The 14335-nt window shown below is 57.9% G+C and overlaps 1 protein-coding gene across 1 annotated transcript; it reads right to left on the bottom strand.

Annotated features, from left to right (window-relative positions):
* Positions 1–10607: 10607 nt before the first annotated feature.
* SLC25A1 (solute carrier family 25 member 1) lies at positions 10608–13516 on the bottom strand. Its single transcript, XM_082853555.1, has 9 exons — positions 13318–13516; positions 12949–13056; positions 12781–12880; positions 12557–12695; positions 12102–12186; positions 11854–11958; positions 11647–11762; positions 11497–11570; positions 10608–11281 (listed from the first exon to the last, which is right to left on the bottom strand). The coding sequence occupies exons 1-9, from the start codon at positions 13400–13402 to the stop codon at positions 11167–11169; spliced, it is 927 nt and encodes a 308-aa protein (XP_082709681.1). The 5' UTR covers positions 13403–13516; the 3' UTR covers positions 10608–11166.
* Between the last annotated feature and the right edge of the window lie 819 nt (positions 13517–14335).

The raw sequence follows: 14335 nt of genomic DNA, 5'->3' as shown, positions 1-14335 counted from the left end.
GTTAATTTTTGTGTATGATGTTAGCTGAGGATCCAATGTCATTCTTTTGCATTTGGATATCCAGTTGTCCCAGTCCTATCTGTTGAAAAGATTATTCTTTCCCTCCTTGAATTGTTCCCCACACTCCAGTTGCAAATCAATTGACCATAAATGTGAGGACTTACTCCTGGATTCTGAATTCTGCTCCATCGATCTATACATTTATCCTTACTGTCTTGATTACTGTAGCTTTGCAGTCAGTTTTGAGATTGGGAAGTGTGAGCTCTCTAACTTTGTTCTTTTTTTCAACATTGATTTGGCTATTCTGGTTCCCACAAACTTTCCTGTGAATTTTAGGACCAGCTTATCAGTTTATTCGAAGAGACCAGCTGGAATTTTGATAGAGATTGTATCTGTAGATCCATTTGGGGAGCACTGCCATGTTAACAACATTAACTCTTCCAATCCATGAACATAGGATGTCCTCCATTTATTGAGATCATCTATAATTTCTTTCAGTAATGTTTGTAATTTTCAGAGTATACATTTTTTACTTCTTTAATTTATTCTTCAGTATTTTGTTCTTTTTGATACTATTATAAATGGAATGGTTTTCTTAATTTCATTTTCAGATTGCTCACTGCAAGTGTATAGAAATACAATTGATTTTGTACATTGATCTTGTATCTTGCAACCTGCTGGATTTGTTTATTAATGCTAATAGCTTTTTGTGGATTCTAAAGGTTTTCTATATACAGGGTAATGTCATTTGTGAACAGAGATCTTTACTTTTTCCTTTACAACACTGGTGCCTTCTGCTTCATTTTCCTAAGTTCCCTGGCTAGAACCTCCAATAAATCACCAAACAGCAGTGGTGAGAGTGGGCACTCTCATGTTGTTCCTGCTCTTAGAGGGAAAGGATTCAGTCTTCATCATAATGTATCATGTTAGCTGTGGATTTTTTTTATAGATGCCCTTTATCAGGTGGAGGAAGTTCCCTTCTATTTCAAGTTTGTTGACTGTTTTATCACAAAGAACTGTTGTACAATCCATCTATTTTTTTCAGGAGCTAGACTAATGAACTAAATCATGGGTTTGCTAGAGACCACCACCTGCAGCCTTTAAGTCTTTAGCCATGACATTCAACTCTGCTATTCTTCCTAAGAGAAAGCATTTTTTTCATCTTGGTAGGGGGCAGTTCAGGAGCTCTCACTTACAAAATAGGTCCTACTCTAAAGATTAGAAACCACTGCGGAAGTTCTGCCAAATGTTACATATGTCTATTCCAATTATGCATTCAGAAACTGGAGAATAGCCAGTGGGTAGGTTAGGAGCCCCCCGGCGTCCCCTGTGAGATGGAGTTGGGTCAGTACTCCATTTATCGCCTGCCCTCTCTATATTCCCAATCCAACGGAGAGGCCATGATGGCACATTGGGTCCCAGGGACCAGTGTTAACATGGAGACTGTATCCAATGGCTCTGAGATGGCCTGGGTTTTCCTCTTCTCCAGCATAAAATTACCTGAGGAAAGGGACATACGTACCTTTGCAGAGGATTAGGGGCATCAAGCCTACAAACACTCTCCACAGTGTTGCCGGATCCTTCCTCACGGGAGGAGACTTCAGCAGACGAGGTCTGGGTCTGAGAACTGGCTGGAAATTGAGCAAGGGATCGTGACACTCCTTTGGGTCTGGTGATTTCAGTCTTTTGCTCTTCTATTATTTTATTTTTTAATGTGGTAAAAAATACATAGCATAGAATTTACCGTTTTAACCATGTTTAAGTGTACATTCACAATGTTGTAAATCATCATCATTATCATCTCAAGAACTTTCCCATCATCCCAAACAGAAACCCTGTACCCATTAAATGCTAGCTCCCCATTTCCTCCTACCCTCAGCCCCTGACAACCAGGGGTTATGGCTGAGTACCATTGCATGTATACATCACGTTTTAAAATCCATTCATCAGTCAGTGGACATTTGGGTTGTTCCTACCTTCTGACTATTGTGCATAGTGCTGCTGTGAACATGGGTGTATAAGTATCTGCTCGAGTCCCTGCTCTCACTTATTTAGGGTAGATACTTAGGAATGGAATTGCTGGATCGCATGATAATTCTATGTTTAACTTTTGAGAAACTGCCAAGCTGTTCTCCATAGCAGCAGTACCATCTTACATTCCCACCAGCAAAGCACAAGAATTCCAATCTCTCCACATCTTCACTACCATCTGTTATTTTCCCTTTTTAAAAAAAAAAAAATTTTGTAGTCATCCTAATGGATGTGAAGTGGTAGCTTATGTTTTTGTTTTGTTTTGGTATTTTGGCAGCACGTGGGATGGTTCCCCAACCAGGCATCAAACCCGGGCCTCCGCAGTGAAAGTGCTGAATCCTAACCACTAGGCCACCAGGGAACTTCCCGGTAGCTTATGGTTTTGATTTACATTTCCCTAGTGACTAGTTATGTTGAGCATCTTTTTATGTGCCTATTGGCCCTTTGTAGAACATATTTTTTGGGGGGAAATACAATCCAAACTTGCTGATTTCATGTATTAATTTATAGACCTCAATTTGATTTTGTATATACTTTAAGGTTTTCTATGTAAACGACTATATCACATGAACATATTATCTGCTAGTGTTACTTCTTCATCTACAATCTTTATGGTTTTCATTCCTTTCTTCCTTTCTTTTTTTCGGCACAGCATGGCTTGCAGGATCTTAGTTCCCTGACCAGGGATTGAACGTGGGCCCGGCAGTGAAAGTGCTGAGTCCTAAGCACTGGACTGCCAGGGAATTTCCAGGCTTTCATTTCTTTTTCTTGTGTTATTGAAATGTCTAGACCTCCAGTAGAGCATTGAATAAAAATTGAGACATCAAACATCTTTGCCTTGCTTCCAGTCTTAGAGAGAAACAACTCAGTCTTTAAGCCCTAAGTATGATGATAGATGTAGGTCTTTCATAGATGCAGCAAAGGTTATATTTTTCATAGATGAAGGAAAACCCATCCCCTTGCTTTTCCCAGTTTCTCAAGGCTCATAGCCTGTTCCTCTATCTTCAAAGACAGCAACAGTAGGTCAAGTCTTTCTGACCATTGTATCATTCTGACCTCTTCTCCCCCGCTTCCACTTTTAAGGGCCCTTATGATTACATTGGACCCACCAGAAATAATCTCCTTATCTCAAGATGATAAACTTAATCAATTGCAAAGTCTCTTTTGCCATGTAAGGTAACATATTCACAGATTCTGGGGCTCAGGATGTAGACATCTTCGAGGGGACCATCATTATGCCTAGCACAGTTTGATCCCTGGTCGGGGAACTAAGATCCCATATGCCACGCAGCATGGTCAAAACAAACAAACAAACAAAAACTAAAAAAACAAACAACAAAAAAAACCGGTATCTAGTAATTTAGATAAGCCTCAAAAGATATTTAAAATGAGTGAGCAGAGTTACACTTCTCTTAATGGTAGAGTCACTTGCTTTGGACTAATCCTCCTATGGATAACAATGATAAACTCTGAACAATATATTTTTAAAAAAACTGAAAACACTGGATATGAACAGGTATAAACTAGAAGGAGGGTCAACACTTGTACCAACACTTAGGACTTCAACATCTCTTTCTGGGGGCACACAACAGAAGCATAGGGGGACTAACCATCCCAGTTGCACACTGAGAGCCCTGCTTCCTGGGAAACTGATGAACAGGGTGACACGGGTGAGGGGTGGAGTGTTAAGCGACAAGACATTTGGGTCCTTGGAAACCCCCACGGAAGCACTGGGGCAGACACAGGCTGCTTCAGTTTTCAACTGTCTCGAGGAAGCAGGGACCAGCCTTTTAGTCCCTATGCCGGTTAGTCCTTGTCTGCTGTGTAGGTGGCTCCACCACCCAGGGCAACATTCCAAGGTGGAGGCAGCTGTGCACCATTGGTCGCCAACACTCAGAGGCGCAGGATGGGTGAGCTGACCACTGAAGGGGTCCACGACACCATCTGCTGGTCCACACCCACCCACTGGTCCTCCTTGGTGAATGGCCTGCCTTTCCACCTCGCCACCTAGGTAAACAACACCTAGAATTCCGTTCACCTTGGTAAATGCACACCTGTCCACCCAGGTAAGTGGCCCACCCACCCATGTGCCTCCATGACACCCACCTGCCCTCAGAGCTGCCCCAGCCTCAAACTGCATGCAGTGCTGGACACTCCCCTACTGCCACCCCCAAATCTCACCAGTTCTGCCACCCCCTCAGTGCCAATGCAGATGCCGGCCACCTGGGCCCCCACAATGGCCTTTCTACATACTCCCGGCTACTCTCCTGGCCTGAGACCCTCCCCAAAATGAGCCTGCTGTCGTGGCTCAGGTGCGCTCTGCATACAGATCCAATCACGGCACTCCCCTGCTCCAAACGCTCAGGATAAGAGGATCAGCTGCCTTATCTCCGTGCTCCCCCAGCCCCTGGACTCTGACACCTCTGTCCACCTGCCCCAGCTGGCCTCTGCCTCCTTCCTCGAGCTGCCCAGACTCTGGGTCAGCTCCGCCACTGCGCCCAGCTCGCAGCCAGCCCGGTGCTCTCAGCCCCATCCTGGGGTTCAGCGTGGCTTCTGCAGAGGGGCCTTCCCTGCGCACCCCACCTGCCCGCCGCCAGGGGTCTCAGGCCCCCTCCCCCCGCACACGCTCCCTCCACAATCCCAGTCGCTCCCGGCTGCCCTCCCTTCTGTTTCCCCGACTAAAGAGCGGACCCAGATGCTTCCAGGACTGGTCAAAGCTGGTCAGTCCCAAGAGACAGGGGCAGATGGGGGGCAGGAACTCCGGGGGGTGAGGAGGGGGCAGAGGAGCATCAGGGGCCAAGGGAATGGATCTGCAGGTAAGTCCTGAGGAACCACGGGCTTTGGACAGTCAGAGGCCGGAGCACAAGGTAGGCCCAGCAAGGTCCAAGGCCGGTTTGGGGGTTAGGTCCCATCAAGTGCGGAGGTGAGGCCAGAGGGGAGGCGGGGTCCCTCGGCAGCCAGGGTGGGGGCGGGGAGGGGTCCTGGGCGCAGCTCGGGGCTGGGGAAGGCGGACTCGGGATGAAGGTGGGAAGTGGCCCCCACCCTCCCTCTCCCCGCAGCGCCCACCCGGGCCCCCTTTCCTGCCCCCTCCTCGGCGGGACAGGCGAGGCCATCAGGATTCCCCTGATTGCTTTCTTTCTTACCGGTGCCTTTCTCAGCAGCAAACGCCCGCTAATGCCTCCTTTATCACGGAATTAGGGGATTTAGGGCCCACAGCACAAAGAGGCCCTCGATAGCAGCCGTAATCAAGGGCCAATCGGCCGATCTCGAGCGGGCCCGGGAAGAAAGCGAGCGCGGGGATTAGCGCGGCGGGGCCGAGATAGCATCGCGCGGCCGCGGGCTGAGGCCGCCGGGGAGGGCCGGCCGCGCGGCGGAGAAAGGCCGGCTTAGCCGCTCGGCGCCGGGGATTCTGAAACCATTAGCGGGGATTAGCACGAGGGTTAATCTGCTTTGGCCGCTCAATTGTCAGCGGGACGCGCACGCAGGGGACCCCTCGGTGGAGCGGCCGCTGGACCTCTGCAGTCCAGGCCCCGGGCTGGTCTCGGTTTTCCCAGCGGTGACTGGGCCAAGCCCGGTCCCGAGAACCAGAGGAAGGGATGAACCCTTCGGTCCCTCAGGCCAACGGGTTATGCGTGCACCTGGCCCAGCAGGTGTGAGTGGAGCCTGGGTCTTGGCTGTAGCCTCCACCTCTGCCAGCCTCTGCGGGAGGTCAGGGCACAGCCCCTGCCTGTCCTCAGGGACCCCTTCCCTTCTCCTGGCCGGCTCCTCCCCATCCTGTTCCCCTCTGCACTCCACGTCTGGCTCTGTTCACCCCTTGTGGACTTGGTGCCGGCCTACCCACTGAGCAAGGCACACACCCGTCCCCATCCCACAAGGCCAGGAAGCAGGTCGCAGACCAAGAGGATGCTGTCCGAGGCCAGGGAGGAGCCACTGCTTGCAGACCCTCCATCTCTCCCTTGGAATCCCATCCCAGGGTGTGGACCCCTGAGCCGGCTGATGTGATGCCACCTGCGGCCTCCCCAACCGCTTATCTTCAGCTCCCTCATTAGGTGGGGCAGGGTGAGGACTGTGCAGACCTGGGCCTCCATAGATCCCAGAGAGGTCCTCTGTCTCTGCCTGGGTTTTCCCATCCGAGAAGTGGGGCTGACTGAGAGAAGGAAAGGTCCTGGCAGGAGGCCCACTGACCAGGGGTGCCACCTGTGTTTACTGCTGCCTTCTGGAGGGACATGCCCCAGGCCCCACTCCTTCTCCTGCGTTGGTAATGACAGGCTCCGGGAGTGGGGGACTTAGAGGGGTGTGCATGCACCATATGGTTGCCCTGGGCGCCTCTTCCATGGGGATGTGCCATGGTCACCGTGCCTTACTTGAGTCCACGATTGGAAACAGGTGGCTGGGCTGGAGATGGCCAGGCAGGCCATCAGTGGAGGACTGGGCGGCGCCATCAGTGGAGAGGCTGGTGGACCTCCTGGTCCCATCCCGCGACCCTATGTCCTTTCCCGTGGCTGAGACTGGGGACTTTAGAGCAAAAAGCTGCACGGGGAGGAAGATACAGGGGTGAGCCTCAGGCAGGCGCGTCAGGAGCGCCCGTGGCAGCGTCCAGCGTGGGCGTTGGACGTTGGGGAGGGTGGGCGATGGTGGCTGCGCCGGCCGAGCGCTGACTGTTGGAGGCTGCAGACGAAGTCGGGGCACAGGCGATCCGCTCCGAGGACCTGGGTCTGACGGCAGTGAGCAGGAGGGGCCTTCAAATTGCCGGCCGAGCGCATGCGCGGGCCTGCGCCGGCCGGGCGCGCAGTGACGCCATCAGCGCGCGCCGCACGAATTCCGGGCGTGAGCGGCGCCGCTCCCCTCAGCCTCCTCGGTTCTCTCTCTGTGAGGTCAGGCCCCGAGCTCCCTGCCGGCGTCGCGGGTTCCCGCCCCGGCAAGTTGGGTTCCTCCCTCACGAGCGGGTCCGGAAAACTTCCTGAGTGTCTCCGGATCTCCGAGGCTGGGAGCTGAGTCGCCCTGAAGGTCTGCGGCCTTTAGCTGACGGCACGCGGGCACAGCTTCGCCCCGCGCCCCGGCCCCGGTCGCGGATGTTTCTTTACCTTCGTGATCACAGCCCTGGGTCGGGGGGTGTTCCCTCGGGCCGCGAGGATAGTGGGCTGGAGGCGGGGCTCCAGGGTGCGGTCAGCCTGGAGGGCCGCCAGGGACAGACAGGCCTGTTGGCCCGAGAGCTTGAGCCCTAGATCGCTTTTCAGCGGGGGGTTGGGCGGCAAGCTACTGCCGGCTGCTGAGCAGGGGCGCTGGGATGGCCCATCTCTGGAGGTCACTCGGGAGATGACAGTCCTGTGGCCAAGTGGGGCCACCGGGCCAGGCCCAGCCAATGGAGGAATAAGTGGGAGTGGCTGGCCAGGCCGAGGAAACAAAAGTGACAACAGTTGGGGAGTGTCAGGCGTCAGGGCCTAGACCAATCTGAGCAGAGGGGAGGTTACTCTTAGGGATATTCGCCAGATGGGCGTGGGAAGAGAAGAGCTACAAGGCCACACCAGGGGCCACCATGTTGTCCATGGTTCACCCACTCTGTTGGCCTAGGCTACGTTTGTCCACGATCCTAGGTGTTCTCTGTGGCCCTCCCATTGTCCTTTTCGGCTAGTTCTCCGCTGTGCCTGCATCTCTCTCCTTGGCTCTGTTGCCAGATCTTAAGGAGGCAGGAGATCCTCAGACCCCCCCGATTCTGTGACTTATACAAAGGATCCTGGTCCAGGGAATCTGAGAACACGTAGGAAGTAGAATGTCAGTGAGAAAAATACTCTGGCATCCTCAGCTCAGATTGTGTTTGCTGTGAAGGCTGAGGGCACAACCCGAAAAACAGATTTCTCTTTGTTGGCTAAAAGGAGAGAGACCCATTTGTCAGGAGTGACTCTTTGTGTGTGTGTACTAAGCTCTGATTGCCATTCATCACCTACACAAGGACATGGAAAAACCAGAGGACGCTTGTGCAATAGTGGGTGAGGAGAGGCCTCAAGGAAGTGGGGGCGGGGGGGCCCTGGAGGGCAGCTGCCTGAGGGCCTCTGTGATGGGGCTGGAGGTTGGCCAAGCCCTGTCCCAGGAGTGGCCACCACCTCACCCTTTGCTCCCTTGGCCTGTGTCTGAGGCCATTGTCCAGGGCACATTTTGTGATGATCCCAGGCTCAGGACGATGCCAGATGGTGAAGGCTGCCTGAGGCTGAGTGGCTTCCAGCTGGGCACAGAGGCTCTGGCTGTGCGCAGCATATGGTGACCTGGAGTCTCCACACTCAGCTCACATCTCTCCTCTGATATGCAGACCCAGTCACCTCCTGGGGCTCGCCCTGGCCCTGGCCTGTGTGTCCAGGTTGGTGGGGGATCACCCTGGAAGTTGATTCTTTTGTCTCCCGACTGCTCAAAGATCTGCCCACATCATTCTGCCCCTTTGCCCCAGTGCTGCAAAGGCAAGGTCCCCTGCCATCGGCCTCCTCCCTGCAGCCTTCAAGATCTTGGTTAAATGCAGCTGAGCTCCCTCCAGGCATCTGCCTGCCTCTCTAGCCACTCTCCACCTGCTCACTTCCCTCCAGCCTTGCTGGTCTTCTCTCAGCTCAGAGACCCCGCCCCCCCCTCAGGTCTCAGTTCCAGGAACTGAGGCTGCCGACTTATTCCAGCTACCTGTGAACAGGCGGGGCCAGGGTGGGGGACCAGTGGTCCACTGGGGCTGGTGGATTCTCCAGGCTCACAGCCCCAGGGGACACAGGCCCGGCTCAACCAACTTTTCTGGCTGGGCTACCTGCTGTCCACCTTGTGCTGTGTGGCACAAGAGAGGGGTCCCTGCCCCTCCTGGGTACAGGTCTCCATGCCCTTCTTTCAGTTCAGAGTAGCCTGTCCCCTTCCTCCTCGTGAAAGGGGATGGGGACAAGACTTGGGGTGCAGTCAATGAGCAGACGCCATTCCTAGCGGTCAGATTTCCAGGACACTGAGTCCCCTCAGGGCCCAGCTCCTGGGCTCTGCCCGCTCTAGGAACTACCTGGGACCCTGGGGCACTGCCAGCAGCCTCCTTTGAGGGTTCACTCTGTGCAAAGCATTGTTCTAAGTGCCTTACAGACATTACATCATTCCAGCCTCATAGCCCACTGGAGTGGGTTCTTGTGTCACCTCATTTCACAGGTTGGGAAATGAAGATTAGGTGGCTTGCCTCGGCCTGTGAACAGGGAAGCTTTGCTGCTGGGCCCTTTCTCCTGCATCTCCTGTGAGCACTGAGGGCACACACACAGCCTGGTCCTTCAAAACCACATTCCTTGCACCCTCAAGCCCACCCTCAGCCCCCAGATCTGCCCCAGACACCAGGTGCTGTGTGAGGTTGCTGGGGTGAGGAACTCTCTCCCAGAAGGAGCAGCTCCAGGAATGGGACCTGCTTGCTGGGAGTCTCCTGCGGGCAGGTTATTTCCCAGTCTGAGCTAAGCCCTTTGTGTGGCTTTTGCCGTGTAGTCCCTTGGACAGGAAGGTCCTTCGCCCCCTCACAGCCTGGGGCACTGGCTTATCCCATCCTGTTCACACCTCCTCCACCTGGCTTGTGGGTGGTGGTTCCCAGCCAGATCTGGGCCACAGGGGCCCTCCAGTTCAGGGTTCTTTGGCCCCCATGCTGGGCTGGGCTCCCAGCTGTGCCTGGGTCCCCGGATAGGGAGTCTTCAGCAAGAGGGACACCTTCCTGAGGTTGAGCTGTGGGGTGAGGGCTCTAAGTGCCCACCCCTTCCTGCCCCAGGGCTGCTACCTCCCAGCCTAAGTGAAGGATTAAGAAAGGACCTCCTGGACTTCCCTGGTGGCGCTGTGGTTAAGAATCTGCCTGCCAATACAGGAGACACGGGTTTGAGCCCTGGTCCGGGAAGATCCCACATGCCGCGGAGCAACTAAGTCCGTGCGCCACAACTACTGAGCCTGCGCTCTAGAGCCCACGACCCACAAGTACTGAGCCCGCGTGCCGCAACTACTGAAGCCTGTGCGCCTAGAGCCCGTGCTCCACAACAGGAGAAGCCACCGCAATGAGAAGCCCGTGCACTGCAACGAAGAGTAGCCCTGCTCCCTGCAACTGGAGGAAGCCCACACGCAGCAAAGAAGACCCAACGCAGCCAAAAAAAAACACCAAAGGACCTCGTGCTCAGAGTCTCAGGGGACCAAAAATTGGTCACCCCAAAGCAGTGCCCCTTGAGCAAACCATCACAGGGAAACCATGAGGGGGTAAGCTGGGCTGGGCCACAGGCTGCAGGACAAACAAGAGCCCGAGAGCACTGTCTCCAGGTGCAGCCACCAGTGTGGGGCAGCTCTCCTCTGCCCACTCAATGTTGCCTGCCAGGTGACCCTGCAGGATCTTGCCCCAAGGCCACAGGCAAGGCCTGGATGGAGGCCAGATGTTCCTTGGCCTGGTGTCAGGCCTCCCAAGGGGCTAACACTGTGGCCACAGCTCGCTTGCCCACCAGCCTGCCTGGCCCCAACAGTGTCCTCGGATGAGGAGTGGGCCTGCCCTTGGCAGAGGTGTGGCCACCACTGCCCACCCACAGATGGGCTGACACAGGGACAAGAGGCTGCAACAGGATCCAGTTTATTCTGCCTTGGAAGGGTGGTCCTGAGAGTGGCAGGTGCCACCCTGTCCTGGGCGGAGGGAGGGCCCAAGGGCTGGTTAAGGCCAGTGGCGGGAGAAGCGGGGGGTACGCAGCCCCTGGAATGCAGTGAGGCCAGGCTGAGGCCCAGAGGCAGCTGTGGTAGGCCAGGGTGATGCCCCTGCTGCCCAGGGTGGAAGGCACCGGGCTGGGACCAGGCCATGGCTACAGGGCCGTGACCCAAGGCCACACAGGCACCCCGGGAAGTGGGGCACAGGGTCACAGAACACGAAACATGAAACACAGGCATACGAGTAAGCACGTGGACAAGTGGGCACAGATTCACAGGCCAGAGGAACACCCGGTCTCAGCTGGACACATGGACACCACGGTGGTGTCATACAGACCACAGGGGACACATGGACCCGATGGCCACAGGGGACAGCCCTGGGCCATGGACTGTAAGGGACAGGAGAAGGGGGCCTTTTGGCACGACTGCACTGCAATTGTGAGAAGGGGGCGCTGGGAGCAGCCCATGCGCAGACCCCGGGGCTCAGTCTGTCTTCCACACTTTGTTGAGCAGCTTCACCACCTCGTCATAGATGACGAACACGATGGCCACGTCCAGGCACACCCGGCCCAGGCGGGGGACGGTGCCCTTGTAGAACCTGAGGGGGGAGGGTGAAGAGAAGATGAAGCTAGCGTGTCTGGAAAGTGTGGGTGGGTCCAGAGATCCGAGGGAGGAGCAAGAGCAGAAAGAGCAGACTCCCTGGGGACAGGACAAAGGGAGGGCTTGGGATGGGTGGACAGGAGGTGAGGTGTGACCCAGGTGGAAGGCGGGGGCCTGGGGTGGGGACGGCAGCCCTGCCCCTCCCCCACTCACGCCTTGGGCCCCTCGTTCCTCAGGATCTGCAGGCCGCAGTCCCACGTGTTGCGGTACTTGTGCGCCTCCAGGCCCTGCAGAACACCAGCAGCTGCGGGATTCAGCAGCCAGTCCCACCCCTTCCCGGTCCCGCCCAGGCCCCGCCCCCACCTGCATCCGGGTCTTGATCACGTCCAGAGGAGTGTTCCCGAAGACACTGGCTGCGCCCGCGATGGCTCCAAACACGCCAGTGATGAGCGGGTTCATGGGCTTGTTGGGGTTGTCCCCTGGATGGGCGTGAGGGCTGCGATCAGAAGGGGACGGAGGACAAGGGCTGGGTTCCAGGCCTGGAGGTAGGGTCTTGGGGAACAGACGCACCTCGGTACCAGTTGCGCAAGGAGGTCATGACGAAGAATCGAATGGCCTGGTTGGATCCCTGCTTCAGCACGGTGGCCGTGAGGCCCTGGTACGTCCCCTTCAGCCCTGGGGCAGGCAGGCACTGCGGTCACACTGACGCCTCCAGGCCCCAGCCCGCAGGAGCGCCAAGGCAGGAAGGGGAGGTGCCAGCTGTTTCCAGCCGGATCCAGGTCCCTAACCCCACCTGAGGGTAAGGCTGAGTGGCTCACCTTGTTCCCGCACGATCTCCCTGACCCCGTGGAAGAATCCTCTGTATTTGGGGCTGGGGGAGGTCTGGTCATGGATGAACTTCACCTGAGAAAGAGGGAAGCAAAGGCGCTGGCTCCCAAGGGTCAGGGCAAGGGCACACCTGGCCTCTGAGACACGTGGCCCCAGGAGCAAGAGGGCCACCTTACCGAGGAGCCTCTGCCGTCATGTCTGCTGGTTTTTCCCCACAACTTAGGCAGCAAACACGTGTTACCTTATGGTTTGTGCTCGTAAGTTTTTTAAGACCTTGTCTTCCCACTGCCTCCAGAATAGAATCCAGTCCACAGAAGGCTCTTCCAGTGGGCCTCCTGCTCCAGGCTCCCCAGGCAGACCCCTGCTCACCTTGATGGTCTCCACCGGGCACAAGACCACCACCCCGGCCCTCTCTCACGCCTGTCCCCTACCGAGACCTGCCCACCTTGATGGTCTCCATGGGGCACACGACCACCACGGCCTCGGCCACACCAGCGCCCAGGCCGCACAGCAGCCCGCGCGTGCTGTCCAGCCGTCCCTGGGCGTCCCGCATGTGGTTGCTGAGAAACTCGAACATCCCGAACCTGGGGTGGGAGGCAGAAGCATGAGAGGGGCCGCCGCGGGGCCGGGACTCCCTCCCGCGGCCCCGGTGCCCCGAGCCCGCCTCACCTGACGGCCGCCTTCGGAATGGAGCCGTAGAGCAGGGAGCTGAGGCCGCGGTACAGGCCCAGGACGCCATGGTTGCGGACCGTCTGCCGCACGCAGTCCCCTGGGGGAGGGGGCGGTCAGCGACCCCACCCGCCGGCCTGCCCGCCCCCGCCGGCCGCCCCCACTCACCGATGCCCCGGTAGCGCGGTGGGTGCGAGCGCTCGTCCAGCTGTAGCTGCGTTTTCACATACTCGGTGGGAAAGGTGATGCAGATTTCGATGCCACCCGCCAGGCCGCCTGCGGGGAAGGACCGAGACCCGGACCGCGCTGAGACCCCTCCCCCTCCCTCCCGGCTTGCCCCTCCCCTGCCCCCGCCCGGACTTTGCCCGCCGCCCGGGAGCCGGGCCCACGCCCCTCCTGCGGTCCTAGCGGGGGGCCCGGGGGGACACGCGGAGGGGCCCGGGCCCGCCCGGAAGCGCGGCAAAGCCGGTGTCCCGGACCCACCCGGAAACGCGGCGGGGTCGGGTGGGGGTCGGGGTCCGCGTGCGCGTGCCCCACCTGCCAGGATCGCCTTCCCCGGGTGCGTGAGCGCGGCCTTCCCAGGCGCTGGCGCGCCGGCCGCCAGAGCGCGGGGCGCGGACATGGCGGGCGGGGTTCGGGGCCCGGCGGCGGCCTCGGGTCCGAGCTCCTGCGCTCGGTCTTGGCGGCGGCAGCGGCGCCGATTATGGGCCGGGGCGGGTCGGCCGCGTCACTCCGGGGCTCCGCCCTGCATAGTCCGAGCCCGGCCCTGCCCCCGGGCCGCCCGGAGCCCGCGGGAAACTAAGGCCGGGTGGGCCGGCGGCCCAGCCAATGGCCGCGCGGGCCCGACTGGGCACCGCCCCCGGAGCCCCGCCCCCGGGGCGCGTGGGGCCGCCCCCTCCCTACCGGGAGGGCGGGGCCGCCCCGCACCCAACGCGCCGCGAGGCCGCCGCGGGATTCCAGGCTCCGGGCGGTGCACACGGTGGGGAGAGGACCCCTGACAAGCCCTGCTCACCGCCCTCCCCCCACAAGAGGCTCCGCAGCTCTTCTGGCCCCTCCCGCCCACGCCAGCACTGGCGGGGAAGCTCGGCCCGGATAAACTGACTTTCATTAATGTGCGAGTTACACGTTCTGTCCAGCGGGTCCGCAAAGTGACCCGTTGGGTGGGGGCAGCTCTGCCAGCGCGGAGTGGACAGGGCGCCGTTCCCCTGCGCCTGGGAGTACTTGCGCTCGACTCCCCAAGAGTGCAGGCTCCAGCCAGAGGGCCCAGTGTTCGGAGTCCACCTCCTGCGCGGCGGCCGCAGCGGTTGCCTCGGGCAGTCAGTGGCCGCCCCAGGCCCCGGGCGGCTCAGAGGCTGCCATCACTGGGCTCCAGCAAAATAAATGACGTCCAGGCGTCCCGTCTCCCGTGGGTTCTCTGCGCTTCTGGGGTGACGTGCTCCTTGGGGAGGTTAGTGACCCGTAGAGGGTGCTGCACCCGGCGCCCTCCCCGCGGAAGCTGCACAATGGAGCCGGCGGGGGATTCGGCAGGCCGGGCCTGCAGTGGGCCTGTTGTCTG

Source organism: Leucopleurus acutus, assembly GCF_964270905.1.
Source record: "Leucopleurus acutus genome assembly, chromosome: 13".
NCBI classification, from domain to species: Eukaryota; Metazoa; Chordata; class Mammalia; order Artiodactyla; family Delphinidae; genus Leucopleurus; species Leucopleurus acutus.
Note: the sequence above shows the minus strand (reverse complement) of the source record. Positions and strands in the feature narration are given on the sequence as shown.